General features: G+C 41.6%; 1 protein-coding gene across 3 annotated transcripts in view; it reads right to left on the bottom strand.

The window, feature by feature from the left end:
- The window catches only part of STAM2 (signal transducing adaptor molecule 2), a gene marked incomplete at both ends in the record, with an annotated part of 61,858 nt that extends 43,503 nt beyond the window's left edge, over window positions 1-18,355 (bottom strand). For all 3 annotated transcript variants that reach the window (XM_080689793.1, XM_080689794.1, XM_080689795.1), the window contains one exon: window positions 18,316-18,355. In XM_080689793.1, coding sequence (XP_080545919.1) covers window positions 18,316-18,355 — 40 coding nt within the window. The remainder of the gene's footprint in view (window positions 1-18,315) is intronic.
- Between the last annotated feature and the right edge of the window lie 776 nt (window positions 18,356-19,131).

Raw genomic sequence — 19,131 nt, 5'->3', positions numbered from 1 at the left:
TGGAAGTCCAAGTCTGAGGCTCCAGCAACTGGTGAGGGCCTTTCTATTGCATCATCATAGGACAGAAGACAGAAGTGCAGAGAGCAAATCCACTCCTGTAAACCCTTTTATAACAGCATCAGTCCACTCACAGAAGTGGAACCCTCATGACGCAAACACCTCCAGTAGCCCCACCTCCCAACACGGTGGCACTGGGGATTAAGCTTCTAACATGAATTTCAGGGAACACATCAGATCACACCAACCTTAAAGAAAAAATGTGATTCATATGTATTATATATGCATTAATTTATATGTATTAATAGAAGAGAACCCAATTATTTTTAAGCCTTAAAATCATAAGTGGAAAATGTAAAAATAAAATAACTTTTTTTCACAAACAGAAACAAATTAGAAAATGGAAAGCAAACAAATGAGTAGAATGCATTTTGGAATCAGTTCGAACTCAAATCTGAATCTATGTTCTCATTTGTAATATGGAGATTAAAATGCTTGGCCTACTTAAAGAGGAGTTGTGAAAATTAAAATAAAAATGAACAAAATAATTAAGAAGTACTTAGAGAAGGAGAATACCCACTTAGCAAAGATGCCCAACATCAATATTTATAAGACAGGGCATGGTACATGCCTGTAATCCCAGTACTTGAGAGGCTGAGAAAGGAGGACTGAAGGTTGAAGCCCCACCTCAGCCACTTAGGCCCTCATCAACTTAAACAAATGCTGTTTCAGGCCAGGCATGGTGGCACATGCCTGTAATCCCTGTATTTGGGAAACTGAGACAGGAGGATCCCACACTCGAGGACAGCCTCAGCAAATAATGAGATGCTCATCAACCCAGTAAGACTGTTTCCAAATAAGAAATAAAACTGGGCTGGGGGGGGGATAGCTCAAAGGTAGAACACCTCTGGGTTCAATCCCCAGTACCACAAAAAGAACAATAAACAACAAAAAATGCTGTTTCAAAATAAAAAAGGGATGGATTTAGCTTAGAGGTGGAATGCCACTGGGTTTAACCCCCAGTACCACACATAGACACACAAAAAAATACACACACACATGTTTATCAGACAAATTCATATTAAAACCACAATGAGATACCCACTTGAATAGCTAAAAATTTCTAAACTATATCATGTACTGACACATTTCTGAAATCAAATTAAAATGATATGTGCTAAAAATAAGTGAACACTTCACAATATTATAATTTGTGGGGGGGGGGCGGCAATGGACCATTCTATCTATTTATTTATTTATTTATTTATTTATTTATTTATTTATTTATTGTGGTACTGGGGGTAGAACCCAGGGGCTTTTCTACCTCTGGGCTATACTCCCAGATTTATTTTATACTTTATTTGGAAACAGGGTGTCACTAAGTTGCTGAGAACCTCACTCAGTAGCTGAGGCTGGCTTCAAACCTGTACGATCCTCCTGTCTTAGCCTCCCAAGCACTGGAATTACAAGTGTGGCCACCACACCTGGTACAATGGACCATTCTGATAGCTGTCACAATGACCTTCAAGTCCTATAATAAATACAAACACTCATTATTACATAATAGATCCCAGGGAAGTCATACTGTAAAAAAAGCTATTTTCTTCCCCTTGAGCCTCTACTTCAAATATTTAGTCTTACTAGAAAAACCAAAGTACTATACATGATAGATTTAAGCAAAACTTTCAGGAGAGAATTTTAAAATAATTCATCCCATGACACATGAAAGCAAAAGAAGCTGCTCCAAATAAGAGTTAAAAAAAAATTAGTTCAAATGAACTAAAATTCTAAGACACTACAATTCTCATGCTGCAAATGAAATTTAATAAACAAGTACTTCATGAGATTATTTAGTGACCAAGAAAAAAAGCTTGTGAGTTTTCAAATAAAATTTAAAAAAATACTAAATAGCTGAGCACAGTGCACCTGTAATCCCAGCTACTTGTGGAGAGGGCTGAGACAGGAGGACTCTAGGTTCAAGGCAAGCCTGAGCAACTTACCCAGCCTCTGTTTCAAAATAAAAAATAACAAGGGACAGGCGTGTAGCTCAGTGGTAGAGCACCCCAGGCTCAATCCTCAGCATCATACACACAAAAAGTTAAATAAAATTTTCATCTGACAGATTATTTATAAATTATACTGAACAATGCTGAGAACAAGTAGAACCAGAACTAGAGAGGCTGAAGTGGGAGGATCACTGGAACCTAAGAGTCCAGATCAGCCTGGGAAACAGCAAGACCTGTCTCAAAAAAAAAAAAAAAGTTATACTGTGCATAGCATAAAAAAATGTGTTAATCCTTCATCTTTTCCCATTTATGTTCCCCCACACACACACAGGTACTGGGGATCAATCAAACCCGGGTTTTACACATGACAGGTTTTACTACTAAGCCACAACCCATCTCATGCCTTTATTTTTTTTAATAGCACAACTATTGTCGGGGCCCACTCGGCTGGACCGAGATGGCACCCAGGCTTGTTGCCAGCGTGGACTCAAGATGGTGCCTAAGCTTGCAGCCAAGTCACGAGGCTCACGAGGCTGGCGGTGCCCTGAGCCTGCGCAGTGAGCCCTATCAGGCGCCCTACAGATGATCAGTGACGCAGCGCCTCATGCTACCACCAGCCCGCCTATGAGAGGGTTAGAAATGCGCATGCCCTAGCTGTGGGAAGCTTGGGGTTGGTGGAGTGATGAGGGAGGGGTTATGAGACTGATATATATTTGCCTGCTGTGCGCATTGGCGGCGGCAGCAGCAGCAGCAGCAGCATTATTATTGAGAGAGAGCATTAAAGAGGAAGCATCATCAGCAGACTCGGCGTTTGTGTCTTCTTTCCTGGGGCTCTGCAGGACGGAGCCTTAGGGACGCGATAAGTGGCGCAGAAACCCGGGAGAAAAAACAAACAAACAAACAAAAAAACAACGTAGCAAAATTCGAAGGTAAGTGATAAAATAAGATAAGGCTCACGGATAAGCGGATAAGCGAGGGAGGCGCTGTGTAGGTTCGCAGGAATTTTCGAGGAAGTAAAACTTATCATGGGGTCTAAGGTTGCTACCATGAAGGTCAAAGAGGCTCTTCGTAACATTCTGTCTAAGGGGGAGTGAAAGTGAAAGCAGCCACTTTAGAAAATTTTCTTAGCACAGTTAAAACTGTAGCTCCGTGGTTTTTAGAGGAAGGATATGTTAACACTCCTCAGTGGAAATGTCTTGGTCAGGATCTTCTTAAGGCCGATGCCGAAGGGGCTCTCCCACCTGGGACATTGGCTATCTGGAGCTTAATTAAATCATGCCTGACAGACAAAACAGGGAGGTATCATCAAGTTCTGGCTGAAGGCTCTAATGTTTTAGAGGAAGCAAAAGAAGAGATTTTAGGGCAAGGTCAACAGGCAGACTCTCAAAGGGATGAGGAGTCCTCTGAAAGCGACTCCTCCAATTCCTCCGAGGAGGAACAAGAGATATGGCCTGTTCCACCAGAAAGAGATAAGGAGGAAGAAGCTTTGTTAGAATCTTGGCGCAGATTTCAAATGTCTTAACAGAAAAAAGAAACTTCCTGAACCTTCCGCTCCTCCCCCTCCCTCTCCTAGTCCGCCGCCATATTTTACTGAGAAAGGAAAGTCTGATAGGCGAAGAGACCTGAGGTTAGTCCGTGGGCGGAGATTTTGCCTACACCAGGAGCATTTCCTGTGTTTCTTGACCAGAATCAGCAAAGGTATCATGAGCCATTAGATTGGAAGATTGTTCAAAGATTAAAAAAAGCTGTGTCTACATATGGAGTGCAGGCCTCATTTACCTTGTCACTGGTAGAATCCTTTGAAAGATACTCCATGACTCCAAATGATTGGATGAATTTGTGCAGGGCTGTACTGTCTGGTGGAGCCTATCTTAATTGGAAGTCAGCCTATATAGAATATTGCTCTGATCAAGCTCGTGTTAATGCTCAGACAGGGCAACCTGCTTGGAATTTGGATATGATAATGGGACAGGGACCATTTGCTAATAATCAAAATGGGTACCCACAGCAGGTGTATGGGCAAATTAATCAAGCAGCATTAAGGGCATGGAAGAGGTTATCAGGGACAGGTAATTTAGGAGCCAGTTTGTCAAAAGTTACTCAAGGACCCAATGAGCCTTTTGCTGATTTTTTATCACGGCTTGTGGAAACAGCTTCTCGGGTTTTCCCTGATGTGGACGCTGCCATGCCATTGATTAAACAGCTAGCTTATGAGCAAGCCAATAAGCCTTGTCGGGATGCAAAACGTCCCTATAAAAATAAGGGCCTAGAAATATGGCTCAAGGTATGCAGAGACGTAACTGACTCTGTCATACAAGGACAAGCCATAGCTGGTGCCATTGTTGCTGGGTTGCAGGGCAAGCCTTACAATCAAAAGCAGAGAGGCAGTTCAGGGAATTGTTTCCGATGTGGTCAACCAGGACACTTTAAAAGAGATTGTATACAGACTAATTCTGGAGCATCTTCTAGACCAGCCCAGAGGATTCCCAATCTGTGTCCTCGGTGTAGAAAAGGCAATCATTGGGCTGTAGAGTGCAGATCTCGATGAGATGTAGATGGAAAGCCTCTTCCCCCACTGCAATCAAGTGCTAGGCCAAAAAATGGGCAGAGGGCCCTGTGCCTCAGGGCCCTCAAATGTATGGGGCAATTCAACAGGAGACAGGGAACACAGGACCACAGATGAGGCAGGTGCCTCAATTTCAGCAGCCTCTCCCACCATACGAAGAGCAACCCCAGGGAGTGCAGGATTGGACGTCTGTGCCACCGCCCAACTCATATTAACCCCTGAAATGAGAGTTCAAAAAGTAGATTCAGATTTTCATGGACCCCTTCCTTCTAATACTGTAGGACTGCTTCTAGGCCGAAGTTCCACTACCTTATCGGGTCTAGTGGTGCATCCAGGAGTTATTGACCAGGACTATACGGGCAATGTGAAAATATTAGTTTCTTCCCCTCATGGGATTTCTGTTATAAATGATGGGGACCACATTGCTCAGATAATTCTGTTGCCTAGTAAACATTCTCTTTTTTCTAGTCAAAGACAGGCAAGAAAAGATAAGGGCTTTGGTTCTACAGGTCCTCCTGGAGCATGGCTCACTATGGATATGGGGTCACGTCCCATGTGTCAACTCACTATACAGGGAGTCTCTTTTTGGGGTCTCTTGGACTCAGGTGCAGACCGTAGTATCATTAGATTATCTGAATGGCCAAAAGATTGGGGATTACAACAGACAGATCAATTACTTAAGGGGTTAGGATATGCAAATAGTCCAAGCTACAGTGCTGTTCACCTTAATTGGACAGATCAAGAAGGTCATTCAGGGACATTCCAACCTTTTGCTCTGGAGCTTCCTGTATCCTTGTGGGGTCGGGATGTGTTACAACAAATGGGAGTAAAATTGACTACTGAATCTGTATATAGCCCTCAAAGTCAACAACTTATGCATGATGCAGGCTATTCAGGGACAGGTGGGCTTGGCCGATTTGAACAAGGTTGAAAGTCCCCTATTCCCATGATGGGAAGAAACAATCTTAAAGATAAAAGAGGACTGGGTTTTTCTATGGGGCCACTGAATAATTAAAGATTAAATGGAAAACAGATGTGCCAGTGTGAGTCTCTCTGTGGCCCCTTCCTAAAGAAAAAGTTACAGCAGCCCACGAGCTGGTACAGGAGCAGTTATCGGCAGGACATTTACAGTCCTCCACATCTCTATGAAATACCCCTACTTTTGTTATCAAAAAGAAATCAGGTAAATGGAGATTGTTACATGATCTCCGAGCAGTAAATAATAGTATGGAGATCATGGGACCAGTGCAATTGGGGCTACCAGTCATATCAGCCCTCCCTGCCAATTGGCCCACTGTTGTGTTGGACATCAAAGACTGTTTCTTCTCTATCCCACTGCATCCTGCAGATACCCCTCGATTTGCTTTTACAATACCGTCCATTAACCATCAGCAGGTGGATCAAAGATATGAATGGACAGTGCTACCACAGGGTATGGCTAATAGTCCCACGTTGTGCCAAATATATGTAGATAAAGCCCTACAATCTATTAGGAGAGAATTTGCCTCTTCCATAATTTGTCATTATATGGATGATATTTTATTATGTGCTGAAACCCCAGAAATTTTGGACGAAATGCTTATAAAAACTATACTATGTCTTAAACAATGGAACTTAATTATAGCTCCAGAAAAAATACAACAGGGAAATGTTAAACAATACCTTGGCACCAAATTAGAAGATACTATTATTCGTCCTCTTAAGGTTAGCTTGAGGGTGGACAATTTACAAACTTTAAATGATTCTCAAAAACTTTTAGGGGGCCGGGCGTGGTGGCGCACGCTTGTAATCCCCGCGCTTGGGAGGCAGAGACAGGAGGATCGCGCAGGTTCAAAGCCAGCCGCGCGCGCTGGCTTAGGAGACCCTGTTTCCAAATAAAAATGTAAAAAATAGGTCTGGGAGTGTAGCCCGGAGGTAGAAGGGCTTCCAGGAACCCCAGTACCACCAAAAAAATAAAAAATAAATAAAAATAAATAAAATAAATAAAAAACTTTTAGGGGATATAAATTGGATTCGACCATATTGCAGACTTAGTAATGCTGACCTAAAACCTTTGATTTGCTAAAAGGGGATTCAGATTTACTTTCTTCGTGATCTTTAACACCTGAGGCGCGAACATGTATTCAACTTGTAGAGGAAAGATTATCTGAAGCACAAGTGGATCGTATAGATTATCAGAAAAAACTGCTCTTATGTATTCTTACCACAGATCTCACACCCACTGGAGTGTTGTGGCAAGAGGGTCCCATAATGTGGGTACACCTCCCTCATTCTCCCAAAAAAGTATTGCCATGGTATCCAGCCTGTGTTGCACAAATAATTATTAAGGCACTAAAGGCAACTCTGACTGCATTTGGGATGCAGCCTGATCTTATCATCACTCCATATACTAAAGAACAGCTTGCCACTCTAGCTGCCACCAATTCTCACTGGGCTATTGTCCATGTAATAGCCACAGGACAATTCGATAATCATTATCCACAACATCCATGGCTCAGGTTTATTTTGACTCATCCTATTATTTTTCCTAAAATCACTCGATCTGCACCGATTGCTGGAGCACCAAATATTTTTACAGATGGATCCAAAAGAGGTATGGGAGTGATATTCAAAGAAGGCTCAGATCCACAAACTTTTCTTTTTCCCCATTCATCAGCACAGGCATTAGAGATTTTGACAGTGATTCAAGTATTTATGCTCTATGATTCCACTCCATTCAATTTAATTTCAGATAGCTTATATGTAGTACAGGCACTTAATAGCCTTGAATGTGTAGGACATATTAAGGGACAATCTACTATTCTTTTATTATTGGCTAAGTTACAACAATATATTTGGAACCGAAAATGTTCCTTCTATGCAACCCACATACGAGCTCATGCAGGACTTCCTGGACCGCTTGCTGAAGGCAATGCTATTGCAGATTTTCATACTCGAACTGTACTTATTTTTTCAAATGAGGACAAAGTGTTACAGGCTCAAGAATTTCACAATAAATTTCATGTAAATTCCCAAACGCTGAGACTAAAATTTAAAATCACTAAAGAACAAGCTCAATGCATTGTATTGCAATGCAAATATTGTTTGACATTATTGCCACAGCCTACTACAGGAGTAAATCCTCGAGGTCTGCGACCTCTTCACCTATGGCAAATGGATGTCACGCATGTTCTTGAATTTGGCTCTCTTAAATATGTACATGTTTCCGTGGATACATGTTCCAGAGTCATCTTTGCCTCTGCTCATACTGGAGAAAAGGCCCAACATGTAATTTCCCATTGTTTGCAGGCTTTTGCTGCCTGGGGCATCCCTCACCAAATTAAAACTGATAATGGACCTGCTTATGTTTCTCAGAGATTTTCTCATTTTTGTGCCCAAATGGCTATACACTTAAATCATGGATTACCATATAATCCACAGGGCCAAGGCATAGTAGAACGAGCCCATGCCACTATTAAGTCTGCTTTAATAAAACAAAAAGGGGGAATAGGGGCTCAATGGACCACACCAAAAGATAAACTAAATCTTATATTATTTATTCTAAATTTTTTAACGTTGGATGCCAATGGACGAACGGCAGCGGAAAGACATTACAGGCCTCATGAGCACTATTCAGGGCAAGCAATGTGGAAAGATATTCTTACAGGAGCATGGAATGGTCCGGATCCAGTGCTAACGTGGGGTCGAGGGTCGGTGTGTGTTTTCCCACAGGACAAAGACTCGCCGATTTGGGTTCCTGAAAGATTGGTGCACCATGTACAGGAGCCAATGGAAGATGCCAAGCAACAAATGGATATTGCTAACTCTGTTGGTAATGCTTCACATTGGAATGGGTGAAAAAGATCTTTGGGGAATTATTTCTGCTTTCCCTCTTCCTTTACCTGTGTCCACCATTGCCACCATTTTTCTATGATTTCAGGGGAACTGTAAAAAATTGCAGCTATTCTCAGAATTTTTCCGATACTTTTGAGGATAGCGTCAAGGTAAATTGTTCAATGGGACCACGATTCCCGTTTGGGCCCACTCCTGTTTGTGTAACTACTCCATTTTTTTGGCTTGTTTCTAATAGTTCTTTGGTTAATGATAGTCTAGGTTGTTTTATTGATACCTGTTTTCTAACTTTCTGCTGGAATGCTTCTATGCACCCTTGGGCAGTAGTAATGCGACTGCCTATAGCAGTTCCTTGGCCAATACAAGTGAATGTAAATTCCCTTCCAGTTTTGCTGAAACGAGAAAAGAGAGACTTTGGAATTTCTGCTCTTATTGCTGTAATTGTGGCCTCTGTGGCCGCGGCAGTTACAGCTGCTGCCGCTTTGGCAACATCTATAAATACTGCAGCCACTATGAATGCTCTATCCTCACATGTGGCTACTGCCATGGCTCAGCAAGCTCAAATAAATGGGCAACTTAAAGCTGGCATATTAATGGTAAATCAAAGAGTAGACCTGTTACAAGAACAGGTTGACATTCTGGGGCAAATGGCCATGGTACCATGTATTCATAAATTATCTGGATTATGTATAACGTATGTGCAGTATCAAAATTTCTCCCATGCAGGCAATTTGTCTCGTCAATTAAGCAAGATGCTTCTAGGAACTTGGAGCCGTGAATTTGAACACGCCATGATTGAGCTTCGAGCATCTATCATTGCAATTAATTCTACCCGCGTAGAAGTCGCCACAGTACAACAATGGATGGACTTGATACATGGAACATTGGGTTTCTTAAAAGATTGGGGTGGCATGGCATTCTGGGCATTCTTGCTGGTGGTAGCATGCTGTTTCCTGGTTGGATATATCAGGTGAACTCGACAACGCACATTGCAACAACAGCGCATATTGGCGCAAGCTATGGCAGCCTTGATGTTGGCTCATCTCCTCAGGTTTGGCTCAATATGCTGGATCGGTAGTCAAAGACGGGTAAGATCGTCCCCGGGATCATATCAACCTAAGACAGGGAAACAATCATGCTATTGTTCTCCCAAAGACGGGTAAGAATGATCCTTGAGGGTCGACATCCTAAGACAAGCACGATCCCGAGCCTTATTTTAATAAAACAAAAAGGGGGAGATGTCGGGGCCCACTCGGCTGGACCGAGATGGCACCCAGGCTTGTTGCCAGCGTGGACTCAAGATGGTGCCTAGGCTTGCAGCCAAGTCACAAGGCTCACGAGGCTGGCAGTGCCCTGAGCCTGCGCAGTGAGCCCTATCAGGCGCCCTACGGATGATCAGTGACGCAGCGCCTCGTGCTACCACCAGCCCGCCTATGAGAGGGTTAGAAATGCGCATGCCCTAGCTGTGGGAAGCTTGGGGTTGGTGGAGTGATGAGGGAGGGGTTATGAGACTGATATATATTTGCCTGCTGTGCGCATTGGCAGCAGCAGCATTATTATTATTGAGAGAGAGCATTAAAGAGGAAGCATCATCAGCATACTCGGCGTTTGTGTCTTCTTTCCTGGGGCTCTGCAGGACGGAGCCTTAGGGACGCGATAAACTATTAAAGATAGCTTCTGAGTTTGCATTAAGTCAATAAGAATTAGAACTACTTCACAGAATATACCTTAACTGCAGGTAAATAAAGGGCTCCTTGAAATGAACAGTGATAGCTCAACAAGTACTTCACAGGGTGTTAAAGGGAGAAAGGGGTTTGTCCTGCAACAAAGTACCAATAAAAATATATTTTTAAAATTATATTTTATTTAAAAGAGTAATATGTACACATTTTAAAATCTGCATATAATTTTAAAGCATGGAAATACCTACCATTCTACCTTCCTGGGTGTATTTTTCCTAGGACTTTCTCTCTAGTATGTATATATTTTTAATATATTTCTAAATTTGGACATTAATATGGGTATATTTATTATACCAAGAAGATGTGAATCTCAGTCCTCAAAAAGAAAAACTAAGGGAAAAAAATATTTGGGCAATACAAAGTATCTCAGGTTTCTAAAAACAACATTCTCCTCAGCAGGGGGTTTGTCAAATGTTACTGCCTGGCTGGTATTCTGAAATGGATAAAAGAGTATAAGCAAAAATGCTTTAAAATTTTATAACTTACAGTGAAAAATCAAGCTAGGCCAGGCCAGTGGTTAGAACCCAGGAGTCTGAGGCCAGTCGGGAAACAGACTCCATATCTTTAAGAAAAAGTAAAACATAAAAATGTAAAAAATCAAGCCAAAAAAGGTCAAATTTGAGCACAGAAAGCAACAAAGGAGAACTCTGGAGCTGTAATACAGCGATAGCAGAGTGCTTGGCTAGCATGCATGAGAACTTGGATTAGCTCCCCAACACACACACATGAAATCACTCAAGGAAAGAAAAATTAGTAGAACATTAAAGCAATACATTCTTAAGTTTATTTTGTATGTGGGTGATAAATGGCTAGAAGTACCAATTGTTAATTAATCAGTATGATATTTTATACTATATATCTACAAACAAAAACTACTCAATACTAAAAAGAAACCTGAGGCTGAAACAGAAAGATCACAGGTTCAGAGCCAGCCTCAACAGCTTAGTGAGGCCCTCAACAACTTAGTGAGACGCTGTTTCCAAATAAAAATATAAAAATGCCTGAGGGTATAGCGCAAGGTAAAAGACCCTGGGTTCCATTTTCAGTACTACAATTAAAAAAAAAAAAGAAAAGAAAAGAAAGAAAAAGAAACCTGAAGTCTTTTATCTTTTATTTAAACAATAAAGAGTAAGCCGGGTGTGGTGGCACACACGCTTGTAATCCCCATGCTTGGGAGGCGGAGACAAGAGGATCATGCAGGTTGGAAGCCAGCCGCGCTGGCTTTAGAGACCCTGTTTCCAGATTTTAAAAAAGTATAAAAATGGGTCTGGGAGTGTAGCCCAGAGGTAGAAGGGTTTCCAGGAACCCCAGTACCACAAAAAAAAAAAAAGAGTAGACACCCTAACCATATAGCTATAGTATTACATTGTAGGTTTATTTGCAGAAAAACACCCATTTGCCCTCTTGCCTAACTTGCAAATTATAAGCTTAGAATTAAATATTATTATCAAGGAATTAAAGTGTATATTTCCTTTTGCTACTGGGGATTGAACCCAGAAAGACTGTACCTCTGAGCTAAACCCCTATTCCTTTTTATTTTAATTTTGAAACAGGATCTCACTAAGTTGCTAAAGTTGTCCTCAACCCTGCAATCTTCCTGACTCAATCTTCCAAGTACTGGGATTACAGGTATGTGCCACTATGCCCAGCTAAAATGTTTATATTTAATTGTTGCTATTATCAGTTGATATAAAAATAAAAATATAATATCTTTTGTCCATCCTAAAAGAGCTTACAAGAAACTCCCTCTTATGATTCTGACCAACTGATTATAAAATTCTTATAGAAGAACAAAGGCCAAAAAAGCTGAGACAATCAAAAAGAAAACCAAGAGAGGGGGATTTACACCACCAACTACAAATGCCACTGATGTTAGAAACAGGTATTGGTGTAGGGATGAATAGAACAATGAAAACAGAAAGCACAGATATAGGGCTCATATAAGGAAACAGACTGCATGAAGAAAGTGTTGTAAAATAATAGGAAAAGAATAAATACTAGGGAAATAATAACAAAAGGAGGTGACTAGATGATTGATTTTGTCTATTGTTAACTAATTATCCAATTAAATTTGTTCTTAGATCCCATACAAAGATTAGTCCTGGTAGGTTAAAATCCTAAATGTGAAATCAACAAAACTTTCAGAAGAAAATAAGGCATGACTTGTATAACCTTAGGGTAGATAAGGTTTTTTCTTAAAGAAGAAAAATAAAATCAAGGAAGAATGATAAAAATCACTAAATTAAACACATTTATCTTACAATAAAAGATATCAGAAACACAAGGAAGCAACAAACAATAATAGAAATGTGCAAACTATAACAGAAATGTGCAATTCACATCATGAGTAAAAGATTAGCAGAAAATATAAGGAACTCTAAAAATATATAAGAAAAAGTAATCTAAGATCATAGTAAACAAAAATAATGTGCAAACAATTTATAGAAAATACAGAATGATCCAGAAACATATGAAAAAATACTCAACTTCACTAGCTATAAAGTTGAAGTGTAAACAAGGAGATATGAAGCAACATATTACTTCATATCCCTTAAATGGATATAAATTTAAAATTCTGAGAAAGCTGAGCATTAGTTAAGATGTAGGACTACAGAAACTTCACTTTCACTGCTGGTAGGAGTGAAACCTCAAAGAAACACTTGGAAGGGCAATTTTACCCTATCTTTTTCTAACTTTGACTACTCACATTTCTACTGAGAAATTGCCCTTCAAGAAACATCCCCCTAGAGAATTTGTCACTCATGAGCAAACTTACCTAACAAGAACTTTCAATACAGTGTTGTCTGTAATATCAAAAAATTGTTAATAACTTCATGCCCATCAATATGTGGAATATTCATATAGCGGAACATTGCTTAGCCATTAAAATTAATTACCTAAAATTATAAACATCGATGTAAATAAAAAAAGCTAAATGACAAAAAGTTACAGAATGAAAAGATACTATTTTCATGAAATCTGAAAACATCCAAAAATAATTTCTATAGTATGCATGTGATAAATATTTAAAAACAGAACTTCTATTTGGAGAAAGGGAGGAAAAATGAAATCAGCTGGTAAATACTAAAATATTTCAACTATCTTGAATAAGCTCATCTTAAAAAAAAAAAGATGTCAAAATTTTAGGAGTTGACAATTGGCTGGTAGTAATGGGACTTTATAGCTTATGCTATATGTTGAAGTTATTACACAGTTTAGGTGGATGCACCTGTAATGCTAGTCCTTGAGAGGCTGAGACAGGAAGATTGTAGGTTCAAGGCCAGCATGTAATAACTTGGTGAGATCATGTTGCAAAATAAAATAGAGCTGGGGAAATAAAACAGAACTCAGTAGTAAAACACCCCTGGATTCAAACCCCAGTACTGCATATACACAAAACATATTACATAGTTTTAAAAATCCTCAAAATACATTAGTTAAAATTTGTAACTATCTGGAAGTAATAGGATTTTTGGTACTACTCATAAAGTACAGAAAAAAATGCCTGTTACAATGAATTAACATTTTCATACACAACCAAAAAATTTAATTGTAATTTTTTACAAAGATTATAACAACCACACTATGTTTAATGATTGACTAAGTCAATCATTAAACATAGTGTGGTTAAAATTAAAAATTTGACTGTATAAAATAAGTTTATAATATAGGAATGCTATCACTATCTTTATATTGGAATTTCTTATAAAATTTATTTATATTGGAGAAAAAGATTGTATGACAGAAAACTATGAACTATCTCACTGTCAAGTTCTTCTAACACAGCAAAAGCAACACACACATTTAAACTTCACTTGTAAAGATGCCTACTTGAAAGTTTATACTTGACAGGCGTGGTGGCGTATGCTTGTAATCCCAGTACTTGGGAGGCTGAGACAGGAGGATCACAAGTTTGCAGCCAGCCTCAGCAACTTATGAAACCCTCCACAACTTCGTGAGACCCTGTTTAAAAAAAAAAAAATGGGATGGGGGTGTAGGTCGGAGGTGGAATGCCCCTGGGTTCCATCCCCAGTTCTGGAAAAAAAAAAAAAAAAGACTATTTTAAGCAGCTGTCTCAGAATTCTGAGTTTTGTAGAGTAGAATTTGCACTTAGCTTTGTGGGACATAAGTAAACATATCTTTAAGGAAAGAGATACCAAAGTTGTTGAAAAGAGCAAACATTTAGCAATGAATGGTAAATAGCACTGAGGTAGAAACTGGCAAAAAAAAAAAAAAAGACTGCCTGGCTTGAGTAAGGAAAAATAAGATAGGCACACAAGAACTGGAGTTAAAAGCAGACAAGCCATGACTTAGAACCAATGCAGTGAGACTGAAAAAAAAAGGTGATAAGAAAAATGACATTGTCTCTTTTAATACTAACCACTAAGTCTTCCTACTGTGGCTCTCGGGTGTTTTTATTGTTTGATTGTTTTGTTTTTTGTGATGGGCCTTGCTATGTTGTCCACCCTGGGCTCAAATTCTAAATCCTCCCTCCTTGGCCTCTGGAGTAGGTAGGCATGTTCAGCCAGTCCCTCATGTTTCTTTCTTCTTAGAAACTCCTTTATTAGGTGTCCATATCATAAGTACAGTAGGGAGACTGGCATGGTGTGCACACCTATAATCCCAGCACTTGGGAGGTCGACACAGGAGGATCACAGGCTGAAGAACAATGAAGCAAGACTCTCAACCCAGTGAGACCCTGTTTCAAAACAAAAAATAAAAAAGGGCTGGGGGTGTAAATCAGAGGTAAAACCCCTGGGTTCATTCCCCAGTACCACAAAAAAAAATAATAAAATAAATATAGTAAAGAGGGGATTACTTCATAGTGGTAGAAACACTGTCAATAAAGGAGGGGGGAGGAGGAGGAGGAGGAAGAGGAGGACAGGATTGAGTTTTGTAAAGAAATCTGCTACCTAAAGGTGCTCATCTTTTCTTCAGGGAAAATAACATTTTTGTTTCAGTACTGGGGATTGAACCCAGGGGCATTCTACCGCAGAATTATATCCCCAGCCCCATTTTTTATTCTTTATTTTGAAACAGGGTATAAGTTGCGGAGGGCCTCACTAAGTAGCTGAGGCTGTCCACAAACTATGATCCTCCTGCCTCAACCTCCCAAATGCTAGGATTACAAGCATGCGCCGCAATGCCCAGCTGGAAAATAACTTTTAAATAAAGAGGAGTTGCAAAGGGCCTCGCTAAGTAGCTGAGGCTGGCTTCAAACCCTGTTTCAAAATAAAGACCAAAAAAAAAAAAAAAAAAGAGCTGGGGGTGTCGCTCGGAAGTAGAATGCCCCTGGGTTCCATCCCCTGCAAAAACTAAATAAATAAATAAATAAATAAATAGGAGGGAGGGTGCAAAGCATTTCATGTAGTCCTATGTTTACTGAAAACTATACTTAAGATGTTATATTACAATTATTTATTTAAGGATGGATCCTATATTAGATTGAGAGTTCCTTGAGGTCAAGAACTCAATGTATCCATTTTTGTGGCTCCATAACTAATACAATATGTGACACCCAGTAGTCATTCAATACATGTTTGCTGAGTGAAAACTGAACAAAGATATGACCAAAAAGGTAATAAAAATCTGACTGAATCAAGGAAAATAAGAAGACAATGATACTGTAAAGAAACATTCCTGAGCTCGGCATGGTGGCACACACTAGTAATCCCAGCATTTGGGAGGCTGAGACAGGTAGATCTCGGTTTGCCGACAGCCTCAGTTACTTAGCTAGGCCCTTCACAACTCAGTGAGACCCTGTTTCAAAAATAAGAAAAAGAAGGACTAAAAAATAGGGCTGGGGGTGTAGCTCAGAGGTAGAATGTCCCTGGGTTCCATCCCTAGTACTGCAAAAAAATAAAAGGAAAAGAAAAGAAATCTCAAGTCAGAAAATGATTTACTCTGTGTTACCTAAAACTCAAAGGAGCTTTAAGATGTGAAAAATGCAATAAGTAATTTGTTTCAATGACATAAGGATAAAGCCATTTGAAATCCTTGGTATTTCTTTCCATTTTTTCTAATTTTATTCATTTGCCTATAGGTACAAGTGGGTCTCACTCTTTCACGGAGTGTGTGTGCAGGAGGTATTGGAAATTGAACCCACAGGATTCTGTCTCTGAATTATATTCCCAGCCCTATTTTTATTTATTTGTTTATTTAATTTATTTTGTGGTAGTGGGGTAGAAACCAGGGGCTTTCTACCTCCAGGCTATATTCCCAGGCCTTTTTTTTTTTTTTTTTTTTTTTTTTTTGTGGTACTGGGGTTCCTGGAAAACCCTTCTACCTCTGGGATACAATCCCAGACATATTTTTTAATATATTTTTTTGAATTGGAAACAGGGTCTTTTAAGCCAGTGAGGCCGGCTTTGAACCTGCATGATCCTCCTGTCTCCAAGCACGGGGATTACAAGCATGCACCACCACACCCGGCATCCCAGATTTATTTTATATTTTATCTAGAAACAGGGTCTCACTAAGTTGATGAGAGCCTCAAGTAGCTGAGACTGGCTTCAAACCTGAGACAATCATCAGTGTCTCCTTTACTCCAATGGTACTAAAAGGTGATCTGCAAAACCATTCAGGGACCTCAGGAGCCACTGAGAGGAAGGTTTACAAAAGTAAAAATGGCAGAGCAACTCAACCTACTTCTGCCGAGAAGTTTTCAATTAGAAAACAATGGGCTTACAGGAAAGATTTTTCTTAAAGAAGAATTTAGTTATTAGAGAGAGAGAGAAAGAGAGAGAGAGAGAGAGAAAGAGAGAGAGAGAGAGAGAGAGAGAGAGAGAGAGAGAGAGAGAGAATGTGTGTGTGTGTGTGTGTGTGTTACTAAGGGTGGAACCCAGGGGCTTTTCTACCTCCAGGCTATACTCCCAGACCTATTTTTTTATACTTTATTTGGAAACTGGGTCTAAGTTGCTGAGAGCCCCACTAAGTAGCCGAGGGTGGCTTCGAACCTGTGTAATCCTCCCGTCTCAGCCTCCCAAGCGCTGGGATTACAAGCGTGCGCCACCACGCCCAGCTAGCTATTAGATTTTAAAATAAGTTATCTTACTCTATTTTGTCTCTTGTGTTTCATTTCATTAGAACAAAATAAAGGCCTTCTCAAGAAGAATAAAAAGTACAGGTCTCACAAAGGTAGTATCACCAAAACACAGAAAGAAATGTGTTCCAAAAGCAGAGACTGAGCCTCAGCATGACGCTTCCTAGACTTATGCCTGTTGCTTGTGTTCATCCACCAGGACAAAAAGCTGAATAAAGTAACGGAAACACATATTTGAAAATTAAGAGTAAATATATATTTACAAATATTAACGTTCATATTATTTGACTCTTTTGAACATGGCTTGCAGATTACATAACCAAAATGGGTCACTTTGTACAATTATCATAATTAAGAAATTCTAAGTATGAAACAGGTGGCTCGTTGCTAAGATATCCAATATTGTGTGCGCCTCAGGCAATTTTCGTCCATTTTTTTTTACTGCCTAAGTCCTTGAAATCTACCGAGTTCTGTTAACTAATGCTACAAAAGAATGTTTTCTGGTTTTACTGTTACTCCAAAGTCCAAGGTAAATTCTTCTATTGTGTCCATCTTTGTTTTCATTCTCTATTTACTGAAAGACCAATGCCATTAGACCAACTCTGACTCGACCTCAACAAATACGTTGTTCTGGCCTGTTTGGAGATTCTGGAGTTTTCTTTTTCATACTCTAGGACACAACACCTCTCTAGCACCATCACAATTGCAAATAAACCCTGAAGCTGCATTCTCAGACCTTGGACGCATACAGAAGCAAAGCTGTCCCTATTCCACGGGGGGCGAGGAGGGTAAGTCGCGGTCTTTAGTTTCGGGGCTGCCCCAACACAGCCTTCTCTCCTGCATCCCCCCACCTGGGGTGGGATGGAAGGAGCAGGAAGTTCGAATCTTTCTCTCCGCAATTAGTCATTTAGTCTCCAGTGAAACCCAGTCCCTTCCCTACTCCAGTCCCTTTCGGAGTCGCCAACCGCCGGCAAAGAGATGCTCCCCAAGCCCCGGTCGCCCCCAGGAAAACCCCGACGCCAAGGCGGCGGCACCTCCCCTTCCCTCTGGGCTGGGCTTCCAGGTCTCCGAGCCGCCGCCGCCCACTTTCCAGCGAAACAAACAGCAGCCCAAGGCCGGGCACGCACTCACCCACGTCCTGCTCGAAGGGGTTGGCGGCGAACAGAGGCATGTCGCCGGCGCCCGAGCCCCCACCGCGGCGCTGCAGCGGCCGGCAGCTGCTCCCCGCGGGCTGACCCGCCGCGGCTCCTGGACTGCCGGCTCGGGCCGCTCCGCCCCCGCTTCCGCTCTGTGCTGTCCGCCCCGCGCCTGACGGGCCGGCTCCGGGCCGCGCCCCGCCCCGCGCTCCGCCCAGGCTCCCCTCCCGCGAGACCCCGCCGGCCAGCCTCCCGCGTCTGCCCGGCGCGCCTGCCGCCGCCGTACTCCCGAAAGAGGCGGCAGCCCCTGCCCAGGTCCCCACCCAGGTCAGGCGCCCGCCGCGGACACCTTCTCATCGCTAGGACCCCGGCGAGCCCCGGAGCCGGGGGCCTTCGGGCAGGAAGCTGTCTTCCTTGGACTTGGAAGGCGCCGGGACCCGGAAGCCGCAGTGCGGGCGGGGGCGCGGCCGCCAAGGGACGTCGCGCGGAGCCACCGGCGCTGACAGCCACTTTCTTCTCGCGAACGTACTTCGTTCTTGGGCCGCAGGTGTCCCTAGCGGCCAAGGGCGCTCGGAGGCGTTCGCGTCACAGCCCCGTTGCCCTGGAAACGGAGTCGCCGTCACCGAGGTGGCGTCGGGAGTCAGCAGGGAAGGGCTTGGCGCTGCCCTGGGGCACTGGTGGTGGAACACCTCCCTCCGTACCGACTGGATCCCGTAAAAAAAAAAAAAAAAAAAAAGCCACCCGGAAAAGCAGAAGTAACTGTGGATCTGAGGAAATTCCTAACTTCTCCCTTCCCACCGTGTTCTCCGTT

This window comes from Muscardinus avellanarius (assembly GCF_963383645.1).
Source record: "Muscardinus avellanarius genome assembly, chromosome: 2".
Classification (NCBI taxonomy): domain Eukaryota; kingdom Metazoa; phylum Chordata; class Mammalia; order Rodentia; family Gliridae; genus Muscardinus; species Muscardinus avellanarius.
This window is presented reverse-complemented; position numbering and strand designations above follow the sequence as displayed.